This window comes from Bidens hawaiensis, unplaced genomic scaffold (genome assembly GCF_021521415.1).
Source record: "Bidens hawaiensis isolate Kalapana, Puna unplaced genomic scaffold, B.hawaiensis_p1.1 tig00020673_1, whole genome shotgun sequence".
NCBI classification, from domain to species: Eukaryota; Viridiplantae; Streptophyta; class Magnoliopsida; order Asterales; family Asteraceae; genus Bidens; species Bidens hawaiensis.
Window position 1 is genome coordinate 159,931 of NW_027493172.1, and position 15,497 is coordinate 175,427.

The 15,497-nt window shown below is 36.5% G+C and overlaps 1 protein-coding gene across 1 annotated transcript; it reads right to left on the reverse strand.

Moving 5' to 3' along the window:
- Nucleotides 1–469: 469 nt before the first annotated feature.
- LOC143561392 (uncharacterized) lies at nucleotides 470–1,252 on the reverse strand. The gene has a single exon (XM_077049491.1). The coding sequence runs from the start codon at nucleotides 1,250–1,252 to the stop codon at nucleotides 470–472; it is 783 nt and encodes a 260-aa protein (XP_076905606.1).
- Nucleotides 1,253–15,497: the final 14,245 nt, after the last annotated feature.

Here is a 15,497-nt window from a genome sequence, read left to right on the forward strand (position 1 = left end):
AGTAATCTCGTCCAAAAGGATTAGCAGTATTATCATCAACAATCTTGCTAGTACATTCCCTCTTGAAATGTCCTTTCTCTTTGCAACGAAAACATCTAACTTTAGACTTGTCAAAACCTAATTTAGAAGTTGTACCATCAAGCACATTCCGACCAGTTATCTCTTTGAATCTTTGTGCCCTTCTTATCACACTAGCCATGCACCATCTTGTATCAATCATTTTCATTTCCTCCGGGTCTATCTGGTCATAATCTTCTTTAGTCATGTTGTAATTTCCAATGCGACCCGCCACTAAACACTCATATGATTCTAGAACAGATCCTAGAAAATCCATGTGTTCCTTAATAGTGTCAGTGGCCATGTTTCCAGTATTCTTCAGATTCATTACAATGTTGCATTGGATAACATCAGTTTCCTTTGAACTAGAAGCTTGAGCACTAGGGATTGTTCCTGAATAACTACTACTGTACTAAGGAGTAGCAGTGACATTTGTAACACAAGCTTGACTGATTGACTCAGCACAAAATGCAATAGGAATCTTGGGATTTGGAGTAACAGCACTTGAATTAGAACCTTTGTAATACAAACCCACATATTGTGATATAGCTGTGGATTTCATCTTTTGTTTCTTTCTAAGCCCCAGATCATGAGCTTCAAGTTTCTCGATGAAGCTTGCCAAATTCAAATGAGCATAAGCAATGGGATTAAATTGTAGAATCATTATGAAAGTACCCCATTCGTCAGGTAAAGCATCTGCAAGTTTATCTATGTACTCATACTCAGGCTTGTTAATCTTTAGTCTCTTCATCTCATTCACAAGATAACAGTATCTTTCAATCAATTGAGCAAATGATTCACCCTTAACTTGAGTGAATATGTCAAATTCTTTCTTCAACAAAGCAATTTTGCTCTTTCTCATGTTAGAATTTCCATGATATTTATTTAACAATGCTTGCCAAATTGAGTAGCAAGAACCACTGTGTTGCAAAAGTTGAAAGATCTCAGCTTTGATGGACTGTTGAAATAGATTCAACATCTTCTTCTCTTTAAGGAATGAATCTTTATCTGCATCAGCAATATGAGATAATCTATAATTTTCTCCATTCTCATTCCTAGGGATGATGTACTCTTCTTCAACAGCAGTCCATGTTGCGTAGTTCAATGCCTGAACGTACGTCTCAAATTTGTCGGCCCACGAAGGATAATCTTCCATCCTAAGAAGCTTAGGAGGCTTATTGGCTACCCATCTCATTTTCCAAATTAATGTTCTGAAGTAAAACAGACGGTTGTGATACGAAAGCACTTAGGTTTTCCATTTTGATCACAGTCAACTTATATCTTCTTTGGTCAACAGATATGTTTGAACTCCAAGAAAAATCAACGTACAAGTCTTGGTTAAATGAGGTCAACGTATATGTTTTAAAGAAAGGTATATGTATGAGGTCAACGTATAAGTGGTCACCTTATAACATATGCGGCATATATGTTATACGCCGTATATGATATACGTGAAGAACATATACGCAGTCATGACATATGCGGTGAAAATTTCCATGTTAATGATTTTGGAATTTGAGGATGCAAATGATGTAGGAATTAAATGAATTTTGGTAGGGTTTTGTCACGGATGTGTATGGAACGTACTGTGAGAGTTTGAAAAACTTTTGATGGTTGAAATTGTAGATAGAGACAAAAACCTTGAAAAATTGTGATGTTCAAGCTAGTAACGAGCCATAATGCTCTGATACCACTTGTTAGATGATGACATGCTGATGTATTCAACAATTAGGATCTCTAGATGTTACAGTTTGTATCTCAAAGTGCGGAATCCATTGAGACTAAACAACACAAGTAAACATTTAAGCATACTCTTCATTCATAACTTCAAAGATTACAAGATATGACTTTGTATCAACTTTCTCTCTCTACTCTCTCACTTTAACATTCACCAAAAGTCTGCTTAATAACGCATAAGTCCCCTATTTATAGGAAACATGAACAAGCTCATCAAGTCCGTATATGATATACGGCGTATATCATATACGCCGCATATGATATGCGTTGACTTGAAGACTTATGCGTTGACTATCAAACTTAAACTATACATTTGACATTTTAGCTCTACACAATCATATCTAACACATCTAATACCCTAGAAATAGACATCTTCCCATATACCGCCCGGTACTCAAGATGCTCCACAACGATTTGTTCCGCCTACCCTAGAACCATTACCGCCTCGTATGCTCAAACCGGTGTTCCTAATACCTGTGCTTGCTACCGTTGTGGAGATTATAGTCATCTTCGCAATATGTGCCCTCAACTAATCCGTGTTCGCCAAGCTCAAACTAGAACTGCACCCTACTACACCACCAACGCTTATCAAGTCCAAACCAATCAGTTTCACACTCTCCAAGCTCTTCCTACCAACCAAGATCCCTCTTACTTAGCTCCACTTTAACAAAGCCCGTACCCGCAAGTTCAAGTTTACCAAGCTTACACCACCCAAACCTCACTAGTGTCGTCCTTTCAGGCTCAACCTACCCAAACTATTTCACATCCACCTGCAGCGACTGCTCAAGTTATTATGGATCCAACTACCTCAAGTGCTCTAAGTCGAATGAATCAAGGCAACCATAACTGAAGCTACTTGAAGACTCAGAAGATTTTGCCTTCGTTATTTCTATCTTAAGTTATCTTATCTTTTCCGTTTATGCATTGTATCGACTCTTTAGTTATTCGCGACATTGGATGATTTCAATTTGAACTATTTAAGCGTTTCATTTAATGAATAAAGTTTCTTTTATCAAAGTTAAACTATTAGGATCTTGTACCTCTATCTCATTTCCTTATTCTCGATTATCACAATAACATCTGTTTCACGAAATTCGTTTTCTTCAATTTTCAAAATTTTACTTTTAAAAGCAAAAGTTGTTTTAGAAATTTCACGGTTTTATTAATCCAACTCGAATATTTATTAATTACCTTTTGAAATTATATTTAAAATTATCAAAACATTTTTTTTCTTAAAAATAAGTAAATAAATAATAAATTATTTTAAATGTTTTATAACCCACATGATGGAACAGATTATGCTGACCATCCGACGATGAGAGTAATTATGGTCGTGAACATAATTATCCGAGTCCTCGCATGGAAATCATAATACGTACAATTGTGTGTCATAGTTTAGAACCAAAGATAGTTTGCATAACGGTATGAATGACGAGGTGATAAGGACATGGTGGATACGCCGCTGGTACATCCTATATATAAGTGCCCTTATTGGATCTTCAATTGGAGCGTTGCTTCGGTTATTAGAAGTTCTATGTTATTATATTTTCTTTAAAAGCTTAAAGTATTTTCAAAATGATGATGTTTTGGTTTTCCTTAATTTCAGGACGAAATTCCCTAAAGTGGGGGAGACTGTAACATTTCAGGTTTTTCGTACTCATATTTGTATTTGTTTATCGGGTTACGAACATTATTTGGATCTTTCTTATTAATAAAATTATGCATTTATTAGTGGAATAATTATTTTTACCTTAGTTTATAATTCCTTAACTTTCATTAGTGCCAAATAGCCATTAGAAACTCTTAAAATCGCTTAAAACGGCTTAAAAATGCGTTTTTTGAACTACAGGGACTAAAACTATCAAAAATTGAAAGTCTGGTGAAGCTACACCTCCACACGGCGCGAAGATGTTAGCCTTTCACCTTAGCATGGCGCGAAAATGTCACCAGATCAGCAAAATTAGTTCGTGATCTTTGTTTAATGCTAAATCTTTCCTAAATCAACCTTAAATCACGAAATTTGAGCCACGAGTTATTGCTCAGTAATTTAGTTAATATATCGATGATTTAAAGACCCGATTTCATTCTTAATTGTGTGATTCGATTACCAAAATCGACTCGTTTCTTGTCCAACAAGTTGATTTAACCCCTATATAAACACATCATAATACCAAACCCTAAAGTTTATGGAAACTAAGCATTCCAAGCCGTCACCTACTCTTAACCGACATTTTCTTGCTCGATTTTGCTCGTTTACTTGAAGACTAAGAGTTGCAGTTTGGCTTTGACATTCGTTAAATCTTTGACCTTGATTTCTAGCTAATACAAAGATCATCTGGGTAAGTTGTTAAATGATCAAACGCTCTTTAATACACTTGTCGATATCCCTCAACCATTTTATGAGATTGAGGGGTATTGACGGGTCAATTAGAGTCAAACCCATTTAAGGGCAAAATAGTCAATAACTTTGACTATCCATTTTCTCATACTTCTAGTCAGATTCAACATTCGGTCCAGAAGACTTTTATTATTATAACAAAATTTTAAGGCTACTGACCAAAACCCAAATTTCGACTCGCTGTTCGGATTCTGGTCAGTACCAGCTCGCTTAAATCTGAAATATAACATAACTTGAGTTCTAAAAGTCCGTTTAGATTGACTCCAGCGGCCACGAGTTTGTTTTTTCTTGTATTAGCATATCTCAAAGATTCAGATTCTGATTGTTTATATCATTTGACATGTAGTGGACGACTCGCTTATTCGTTATCCCGTTTAATTGTATTTATTAATCGCTTGTCACTAATCTAAGGTGAGTTTTATCATTCCCCTATTTTAATTAGTTTTCTAAAACTTTTTGGGGACATATGCGTATTTCATATTATATATATTTCAAAAATAGCAAACGTGTAATTGTGTGTGATTAATCAAATATGCTTGTTTATGTGCGCATTCGTGTTCGAAGAGGTCCCGCATATCCCCTTGTATAGGGTTCTCATTGCTATTTACCCATGCCCGATTCGCTTGGCAACGATGTTATTATTATTTGCTCACGGTTGATTTACCGGCGCCTGATTCTCTTGGCAATGGTTTAATCGACAACTTATTTGTTCATGGTTTGATTCATTTACCGCATTTATCACGTTTTGCTTATTTCTTTTATTTATTATAGTAACATTATTTTATTGCAAAACTGGTGGTAAACTCACTCAACATGTGTTGTTGATAAACTATGTTTTCTACGCATATGCAGGTTGCTATTGAATTAAAGTTGAAATATGGACACTTAGAAAGACCTTAGGGTTTTAATGAAGACAAACATGAATTTAAATTTGTTACATATATTTATTTGAATTGTTTTGTTATATTTGGATATTGTGTGTACATTTGAAATAAAATAATTAAATAGATATTGTCACATTTATAATACGATAGTATCTTCGAGCTGTGAGCAATCGGATCACGCCCCGGCATTTCCGCCTTAGGTTGGGGTGTGACACCATGTGCTGACACATGGTTGGACACATGTACCCGATTACTTAGCAAGGTTTCGCATAGCGTGAAGGACTACTTCACGTAACGCGAATTAATCTTGACTTGGGTTTTGTGCTTGATGATTTCGCTGTAAGACCCTGAACCCGGGACTCCTACAGTTGGTCATTATATCCAAAATTTCGTGAAAATTTAAAACCCAACAAGTTCATTCTTATTAAAATCAATTCAGAGTAATAAACAACGGAATAGTAAATATCAAAATCCTCAAAAACCGGGAAGAGTGCCCAAAACCAAAAATTTAAATGTTTAAAGTAATAAATGAAAAGAAAACAATTTGCATTATAATTCTCCGACTAGATATGCCTTCAACCGTCCGAGTAGTCTCGAGCACGTCCAAGCGGTAGTTCCTTACTTCTTAACCTGAAATAAATCTAACATACACAAAAAGTCAGCTAGAGCTGAGTGATTTTAAGTTTTCATAAACAATATTCATAATTTTATTTCAAAGGGTATAGATCTAAAATGGTAGGGGGGAATAATAAGCAAATAAATAAATAAATATCACCAATTAATACATTCATGGTCGAACACACGTACACGGGCCTCTCCACCACGAGTTAAGACTCGAGTAATATATTTGACCCGTACGCGGTAAGACATAAGCACGTGACACGAGCCTCTCCACCATGTGTCGTACCCTGAGTAATATATTTGACTCGGTCACGACTTACACATCCAAACACGTGATACGGGCCTCTCCACCACGGGTATTACCCGAGTAATATATTTGACCCGATCACGGTTTAACATACGACGTGCCTCTCCACCACGGGATTTGAAACCCGAGTAATATATTTGACCCGGCCGTAATCACCATGCACACACACATCAATAATCCTACTCACATAATTCTTAGTCACACGGAACTAAATGATATCAACAATCATAGGCTATAAGGTAATATATATTAGTCAGTCCAAAATATGAACTAGAGTAAATAGGTCTACTCGTATTCAATTGATACTAGGCCTAATAAGATTCTCGAGCCTAGACTACAAGTAATGTATATATATCACCTTAAGGAATTTAAGACCAAAACGAGTTCAAAATATCCTAAGGCATAGAATATAATCCACACCTGGTTTCATAAATGCACAAATAATAACAAGGCTATACGATGTCTTTCAAATTGTTTTAACCAGTAAAAGCGGGTAAAATAGTAATTGAGTGTGTATGCCAGCCCAAAACGTAAAAAGACTTAAAAAGGGCATCATAAACTCACCTGGCACGAGGCACACAATCAACAACGAGCTAGAGAATCTCTAATAAAATCCACAATTCACAACCTATCGGATTGCACACAAAGATTACTAACTAAACCGTACCAACTCGTTTATCCTACTAGGCGTTCTAACAAGATTTGATTAACCTAAAGCCTCGTCCATAACAATTCCAATTACATCAGCCCCTGAGGCCTTGTACTAACCAAAACCACCCTTAGTTAATTCCGGGGACAAAGGATTTCTAAACTACACCCGAAAGTTGTTAATTTTATCGACTACGCGCGTTAACGAGTTGCTTATGCACTTAGCAACCAACTCAGCCCTGTGTGGACCAAATTAAGTATAATTACAGCCAACAAGTCCACACAACACTACTCGAGTTGAATGGGTTGGTAACTCGCATGAACAACACACAAACTGCCAATTAAACGCGAATTTGCGTTGTACCGACCCGTTTGAGCAACCGACAACCAATTCAGCCCCATTCACAAAAAAAATAGTTTTTCACAGCCCTTAATTCATACCGAGGCTACAAAATTCTAATTGGTTGTTAATTCCCTCAAACAACACGCTAAACACAATAATTAGCAAACTAGGCAACCGTAACCTAGTTTTCACATTATCAACAATAGACCACTCTAACGAATGCCAAAGCTCATAATACTAAAGTATGATATGCAAGACATGCCTAGGAAGATGATGGAGCAATAACTTCAATTAAAACAGCCCTGAAAGGACCTCAATTGGTTAGCCACAGGTTAAGTCCTAAACCGAAAGAATTGATCAACATCGGGTATAAGGAGTAGATTTAAGCACGCAAAGATGTATTTTATTACATAGGAAGACCATAGAAATAAATTATGAAGTTTTTACCAGAGTTGTATAAATTCCTAGGATATCTAAAAATATTTTTATTATATTTTTCCAATTCACACAAAAATCATAAAAATTTCTTCAAAACAGAAAGGTACGTGTAGCTATTTCAATGCGCAGCAAAAGTCTTTTATTTTTTTTTTAAAATCATTACAAACCAAATTAAAAGATTCCAATTGGGTTGTAATCTTAACTCAAAATATGAACTTTCAGAAGTGGAATCAACCAATTTGGACTTGTCAAAAAGGAGTTATGATGTCGGGAGTTATGATGTCTAAAAATTACAAATTATACTTTTCTGGAAACTAGACTCATATTAGAATATCATGGAATCAAGAATAGATAAAAATAGTCAATTTTCATCGGGTTATAGACCAAACAATAAACGAGTACAAATCTGTCAGCAACTGTTTTAATCAAAACTCAACCCCTAACATGATTATGACATCTCTAGGGTTCAATAATTGATTTAATGATGGAAAAGACATTCCTTGATGTAGTACTAACCTGGAATTTATTGAATATGGATTGGAATAGGCTAAAAGATGAAGAAAAACGTGATATGGGGTGGCTGCAAGAACACCGATCGCAACATGTCTTGGGGCGGCCTAAGGGCTAACAAGGTTTGGGTAATTTACATAACGGTCCCTCCACTTGTAATATGAGAAATCTTGGGCCAAGAGTTAAATAATTAAACTTTTAAGAATGACCAAGAGGCCCCTCAAGTTGAAAGATCAAATCTTGTTTAACATACAAACTCTACACACGTGCATGCCGTTAAACGATAACTAGCGGGTGCTACAAACTAATCTAGTCATTTAAGTTACCAGAGGTGATGTCTTGAGAAAAAGGATGGATAAATGGACTTTTACAACGTACTACAAGGCTCTAAATTAGAAAAATGAAACCCCGCCTTTTAAACAAACTTTTACAAATGATCAAGCCGATTAACGAATTTCCGGGCGTTACATTCGCTTCGTGCGAAGGAACTTAGTTAATACTTCGTGTCGCACGAAGAAATGAAAAGTCTGAATTTTCATTTTAAGTCCTTAATCTTCTGAATTCTGGCATTTTTAGCTAAAACTTATGACCGAAATTTTCGTGTTGTTACAAAAACCTAAACCTAAATATCTATCTAACAAGATTTATAAGTTAATTCTAAGATAGAAAACAGTAATTGTTTCAAACCTAATGTAAGAAACCAAACTAAAAGATAATCAATATTCAAGTGCTCAATTAACATTAATCAACAACAAAACCTAAACCTAAATATCTATCTAACAAGATTTATAAGTTAATCGTAAGATAGAAAACAATAATTGTTTCAATGTACAAACCTAATGTAAGAAATCAAACCAAAAAATAATCATTATTCAAGTGCTTAATTAACATTAATCAACAACATAACCTAAACCTAAATATCTATCTAACAAGATTCATAAGTTAATTTAAGATAGAAAACAATAATTGTTTCAATATGCAAACCTAATGTAAGAAATCAAACCAAAGCATAATCAATTAACATTAATCAACAACAAAACCTAAATATAAATATTCTTCAAGAAGCTTACCTTCTTAATAGACAATGGAGGTGGAGGATGCTGGAGGTTAAGACCGAAGGTGGAGGTCACCGAAGGTGATAGGCGTCGGAGAAGAAGGTGACAGGTGTTGCGGCAGCTGGAGGTGGAGGTCACTGGAGGTGGAGGTGAGTGGCGGCTGGAAGTGAGGATTGAGGGGGGAGGAGATTATGATATTCGTCATTTTTAAAAACCTGAAAACCCGAACCATTTTAAAATTTTGATACTTTTCGGATTATTAATAAAATCTCCGCATTTATTGAGTATTGATTGTGTTATTTAATTGTTTATAATTATTGGTATTCTTCAAGACGGGTCAACCGCCTTCTTCTCATCCTCTTTAAATTCCCGCCATTTGACTCGTTTTTCCAAGTATTGGATGAACCTAGACTATTTTATTATTGATAATTAACTTCCTAATTCACCAAATTGGGTCAAATCTCATTAATTTGGTGATTAATATTATGCTAGGGCCTGGGAGGAGACCTACACCAACAGGCGCCCATTAGTCTTCAAGCTATCAACCGGACTTCCAAACCATACAACGACCTACCGTATGACGACCCCCCCGGGGGAACGTGCCATTCCGGGCAAGGCAGTCAACGTACAAGAGGCCCCCCGGACAAATCAGTTGGGGATCCGCCAATCAGGAATCCAACATCCTAGCCATCGCGGGAAAGAAGACCCTGTTGAGCTTGACTCTAGTCCGACTTTGTGAAATGACTTGAGAGGTGTAGTATAAGTGGGAGCCCTCGGGCGCAAGTGAAATACCACTACTTTTAACGTTATTTTACTTATTCCGTGAATCGGAAGCGGGGCAACGCCCCTTTTTTTGGACCCAAGGCCCGCCTCGGCGGGTCGATCCGGGCGGAAGACATTGTCAGGTGGGGAGTTTGGCTGGGGCGGCACATCTGTTAAAAGATAACGCAGGTGTCCTAAGATGAGCTCAACGTTAACGTGACTTGCTGTCTCGCTTGGTGTGGCTTTGCCATCAGGAGGGTTTGTCAGAGAGTGGCGCATCACCTTGAACGACCTGCCTGTCCCGTGTTGGCTTGTACCAGCGGGCGGGTTATGGTAAGACTAGCCTTATGACTAGCTTATGCAATTAATCACTTCAACCTTGTTATTAACGATTTGAAGCCTATATAAAACCTCTCAAACTTCTACAAATCATTCACCATAAAACTTTACACTTAAAAATAAGTTTTAAGTTAAAAAGTAACTTTTGCAAAACTAATAAACAAGACTAAGAATTTCCAACATGTCACGCCATCTTATCATTTCAAGCATGTTAGATATAAACCCGAATCAAACCGAGTTCATGTCCAACCAAAAACATGAACCACTCGTTAAACTTGTTTTATTAAATAATATTCGGCTCGGAAACGAACCGAAATCATTAAAGTTAACTAATAATTATTATAACCTTTATTTTTATTTTTATTTCTAAAACTAAAATAAATTTGATTAAAAATCAAATAACTAACCTATTTCATTTAACTTATAAAAATAGAACAAAAATATATTTTTAACAAACTTTTCGTTTAAGAATTATAAACCGAACATGTCGGCCATCTATTTCTTATCTTTCCTCAACCTTATTTTGATCATAGTTATCTATTTATCTAGGGTCACTTATTGAACCGAACCCTGTCGGTTCACTCCCTTAAAGATATCTTCGCTTATTTACTCATTCTTGCTTATTTAACATGTGAGTTTTTCATAACCCCTTATTAACGCTTTTAATATTTTGGGGTGCAGCATGCCACAAGTTTTTATTTCCTTAGTTATGCGCTTGTTTACAAACCGATTCACATTTATCGTACATGTTAATATTATTCTTGCATATTGTTTATGATTATACGTGAATTATGTGCAACGTGTTTATTATTTTTATGGTGGAAGTTACCCAAACGAAAACGCATACACATAGTGGGAGGGTCCGACGGGACGTACCTGCGCCGTCTAACTTTACGACTTCGGTTGTTTACGTAAGGTGGTTCTCATTTTCCCGACTTCTATGGCTTCGGCTAAATGAACGGGAGGACGACACTATTTGATTTCATTACATAATGTTTGAATATTTATTGCATGACGATCGTTGAATTACGCATTTTATATATATTTATATACGCAAAAACTTATGAAAACTCACAAACATGTGTTGTTGACAAAATATATTATTTTAAACGTGCTGCAGGTTGATACGATGAAGTGCCAGGACAAGAAAACTAGTTATAACTTAGGATTATTTCAAAGAATAGTGTTTGTTTCATTTAGATGTAATGTTGATTGTCTCATTATCAAACTATTTGTGTACTTGCGATATTATGGAATAAAATAAATATATTGTCACTATTAATAGTGTTACGAGCTTATGAGTAATCTGTACGTTGCACCCGGGAGTATTCCGCTTAAAGCCAGGGTGTTACAGAGATGTGATGGATGAAAGGGGGCTAGAGTTTGAGAGATTTTGGAGATCTGATGGAAAATAATAATATTAGAAGATGTTAGAATACTTGAGAAGAGGGTGGTCCATGTATTCTAGGATAAGAGAGCGCGCAAATGTTTATTAATGGTATGTCTTCCGAAAAATAAACAGTCTACAAACCTAAACGTCTGCGCATGGTCTGCGCGATGTTGACAAAAGAGGCCAGGAAGAAATTTTGTGAAACAACAAACACCCCCTATATGTTGTTTCCATCCCAGAAATTATTTGGATGTTAATTGCATATATCATTTGTAAATTGGTTCTTTAAGAGCTCAGTTTTTTACAATAATTTTGGGTTTTTTAAACTTTCTTCACTAGTATTAATATTTATTTCTTTTTAAAAAAAATTAATCTGGCTAGTTTTTGCCTGGATTAATATTCATTTATCATTTTCTCTATGGGTTGAGTTATGAACTCAAAGTAAAGGCTTTTCCCATTATACGTTGCTGTGAAACTCTTTTTATTGACTTCCTTTAATGGGAATATCTTTGATAAGAATGGAGTTCCTAGGATAACTTCATTAGATGTATTTTTAACTAGTAAAAATGAAGTAGCAATACATTCTTCATTGTTGCAAATTTTTGCTTTTGGAAGTTTATATTTTATGTTGGGTCGGATTTTTGATAAGGAAGATTGGAATCTTCTCAACCTCCTCAGAAAATGGCTAAGTATGGACTTCGAGCAAGCTACACTTCAACGAGCAAGAGTATTCTTCTATCGAGCATTGATTGCTAATCAAGCAAACAGATTGATCATACAAGTTTTAACCAAGTGTTACGAGCACAGGATGATCGAGCACATGGGGACAAGCTAGGATGCAATAAGAAGATGTCAAGTGATCAAAGCAAGGACTTCGAGCACAGTTCAGTTCCCGAGCAAGATTTACATCTGAGCATGCTAAAGATTGCTGAATAAGTAAAGCTGAAGACATCAAGAAGAATAAGCTTGCTCGATGGATTAGTTCGAGCAAAGCATGGACTAGTCAAGAAGAATGAAGTCTGTTGGAAGGGAATATCTTCACTGAAGATATTCTAAGTAAAGTATGCTCGAGGACAGTCAATGAGCATACCTAGCATAGTGAGTTTTCTCGAGCAAGATTGTTATCTTGCTCGAGGACTCAACACTTGTATTATTTTTTGTTTCATTATGTAATGATTAGGAACTTCTAGAAGGAATGTCAGGGTCTATAAATAGGGTCCTAGGTTTCCATTTAGGGAATGGTTTTTTTTACACTGCGCTCTATACGGAAAACATTCTAAAGGAATATTCCTCGTATAGCAGCCGCATGCGCCGTCACACGAAACCCTAGACATTCCTTACACTGTTCCATTAATGATTTATGAAATACAGTAAATCTTTGTCTTGAAATCGTTCTTACTGATTATCATTTACGTTTCGTGTTTGTTGTTTATTCTTTCACTCCTTCGTTCCCACTTGTTGGATATCTTGATTCCGCCGGGATATTCAACAGGCTTTTGGGTAAACGGAGTCGGTGTGTTCTTGTCAAACTTTCGAGGTTTCACCCGACTCACGGTCCTGACAAGTTGTATCAGAGCTTGAGTAAGCTCGCTGAAGGCCACGGGACAGAAGGTTGTGAAGAAGCTTGAAGCTTTACTCCTTCTTCAATACTGCAAACTCCAGATCTACTGATATGGAAGACCAAGAAGTTTCCACAAACAAGATTCCAAGGTTACTCGGACAAGAAAACTTTATAAAATGGAAGGTGCTGTTTGAAGCAGCAGTGAACTACAATGACCTAGAGCTGTGGACTTCCATCACCGAAGGAAACTACGTTCCTTCAACAGCTCCAAACAACAACGCAACCGTTGAACTGAAGATGAAGAAGAGAGATGATAAAGCTCTGTCTATGCTGAAATTAGGGCTTTCTTGGGAAATTCTGACAATTGTAAATCATCACAAGACTGCAAAGGGTATGTATGATGCAGTCATTGAAATTTTGAAGGGAATACAGAATTGATAGACATCAAGAAGACAGATTGAAACAGCAGCTTGACAGATTCAAGTTTAAGGAAGGAGAAAGACTAAAGTCAGTTCTGCAAAGGTTCATGATGATTGTGAATGAAATTAGAACAACAGACCTAGAACAAATAGATGCTGATGATTTAGAAGATATGGACATTAAATGGCAAGCAGCTATGCTAGCAGTGAGGAGCAAGAGATTGTACAACAGGACAGGTAGAACAAGCTTCAATTGTCCAACTGAAAGAATTGGATTTGACAAATCGAAGGCCATCTGTTATAACTGTCAACAACCTGGACACTTTGCAAGAGAATGTAACATGCCAAGGCAAGCTGGAAATCAATTGAATCAAAATCAATTCTACCAGAACCAGAATCAAAATTTCCAGTAGCAAAGAAATCAGATTACCAACCAGAACCCCTACCAAAATCCAAACAGAGGCCAACAACAAACAATTCAACCCCTAAGAAACAATCAAATGCAGGCTCACACAAACCAGAACAGAACAAATCAGAACAATGTGAAACCAGCAGAGAAACCAAGGAAATGTTGCTCTTACCAGGGTGCCACAGGATGGGGAATTTGATTGGAGCATAAAATCATAAAAATTCTTCTAGTGGACAGAAAAATCATAAAAATTCCTCCAACACAGAAAGGTATGTGCAGCTATTTCAGTGCGCAACAAAATGGTTTTATTTTTATAAAATTCATTACCCAGCCAAATTAAACGATTCCAATTGGGTTAGGTTCCTAATTGAAAATATTAACTTCCAGAAGTGGAACCAACCAATTTAGACTTGTCAAAAAAGGGTTATGATGTCGGGAAGACAGACCAGAATCCGTCATCCTGCATCAGCTTTGACACTCGATCTTATAAAATCATAAAAGGTATTCAAATCTCGTCCAAAAATTACGTATTATACCTTTCTAGAAACTTCACTCAAAGTAGAATATCATAGAAACAAGAATCGATCAAAAAAAATATATTTTCATCGAGTTACAGACTGAGCAATAAACGAGTACGAATCTATCAGAAATTGTTATAATCAAAACTCAACCCTAATATGTTCAACAAAGGTTTTAATGGTGAAAAAGAGTTGTATGATGATAGAACCGACCTTGAATTAGACTCGGGAGGCCGGAGAATGGCTGAAACCTACACGGAAATCGAGAAGAGAGGGGGAGGGGGTGCCGATCGGTGATGGTTAGGGTTTAGTGTTTTTTTATATACAATATAATAACAAAATAACATTCTGGCCCCTCCACTTTACTAATCGTTGAACTTGTAAAAAAAGTTAAGTAAAATACGTTTACGAGGGTGACAAGGAGCTCTCGGAAGAATGCCAGGTCAAGCCCGAAAGGTGCACACAACACTACAAGGTTAAACCTTTGGTCGGGAATTTACGGACTTTACAAGTCTACCCCCTAAGAATGGGATTCATCCTCGAATCCCGCTATACAGGAACGAGCGCAGGTGGAGATGAAACCTAATCATCTAATTACACAAGAGGATGAGAAATGAGCGGGAGAATTTAAGGAACGCGAGGAACTTTAACGCTAAGACACGAGCATTAGCCAAATCCTATCCCTACAAAGACAGAACCCTAACACAGTCAAGCACAAGTAGTATTTAGAACATGGAATGTAAGGGTAAACTGCTAATAACGTTGATCAAGTGTTAATAATTGTTTACTTTACCCGCCCATCCTAAGCACCCCCTTCCCCTAACCATATTAGCATCCCATCTAACATTCAAGCAAATATGCACATAATAGAACTCTAATACTTATAAAAACGAATAAACAAATATAAAAATTTACCTCTTGGCGTGCAGCTACTCGCGGTTGGCATTTCTAGTCCTTTCTTTTTCAGTTCGAGTCCAAGCATTCGAGAATGCTCGAATCCCTCGAACCATGGCTCTGATACCAACTTGTAAGGCCCCGAATCCCGGGAATCCTACAGTTGGTAATCACATCCACAATTTCACAAAAATTTAAAACCAAACG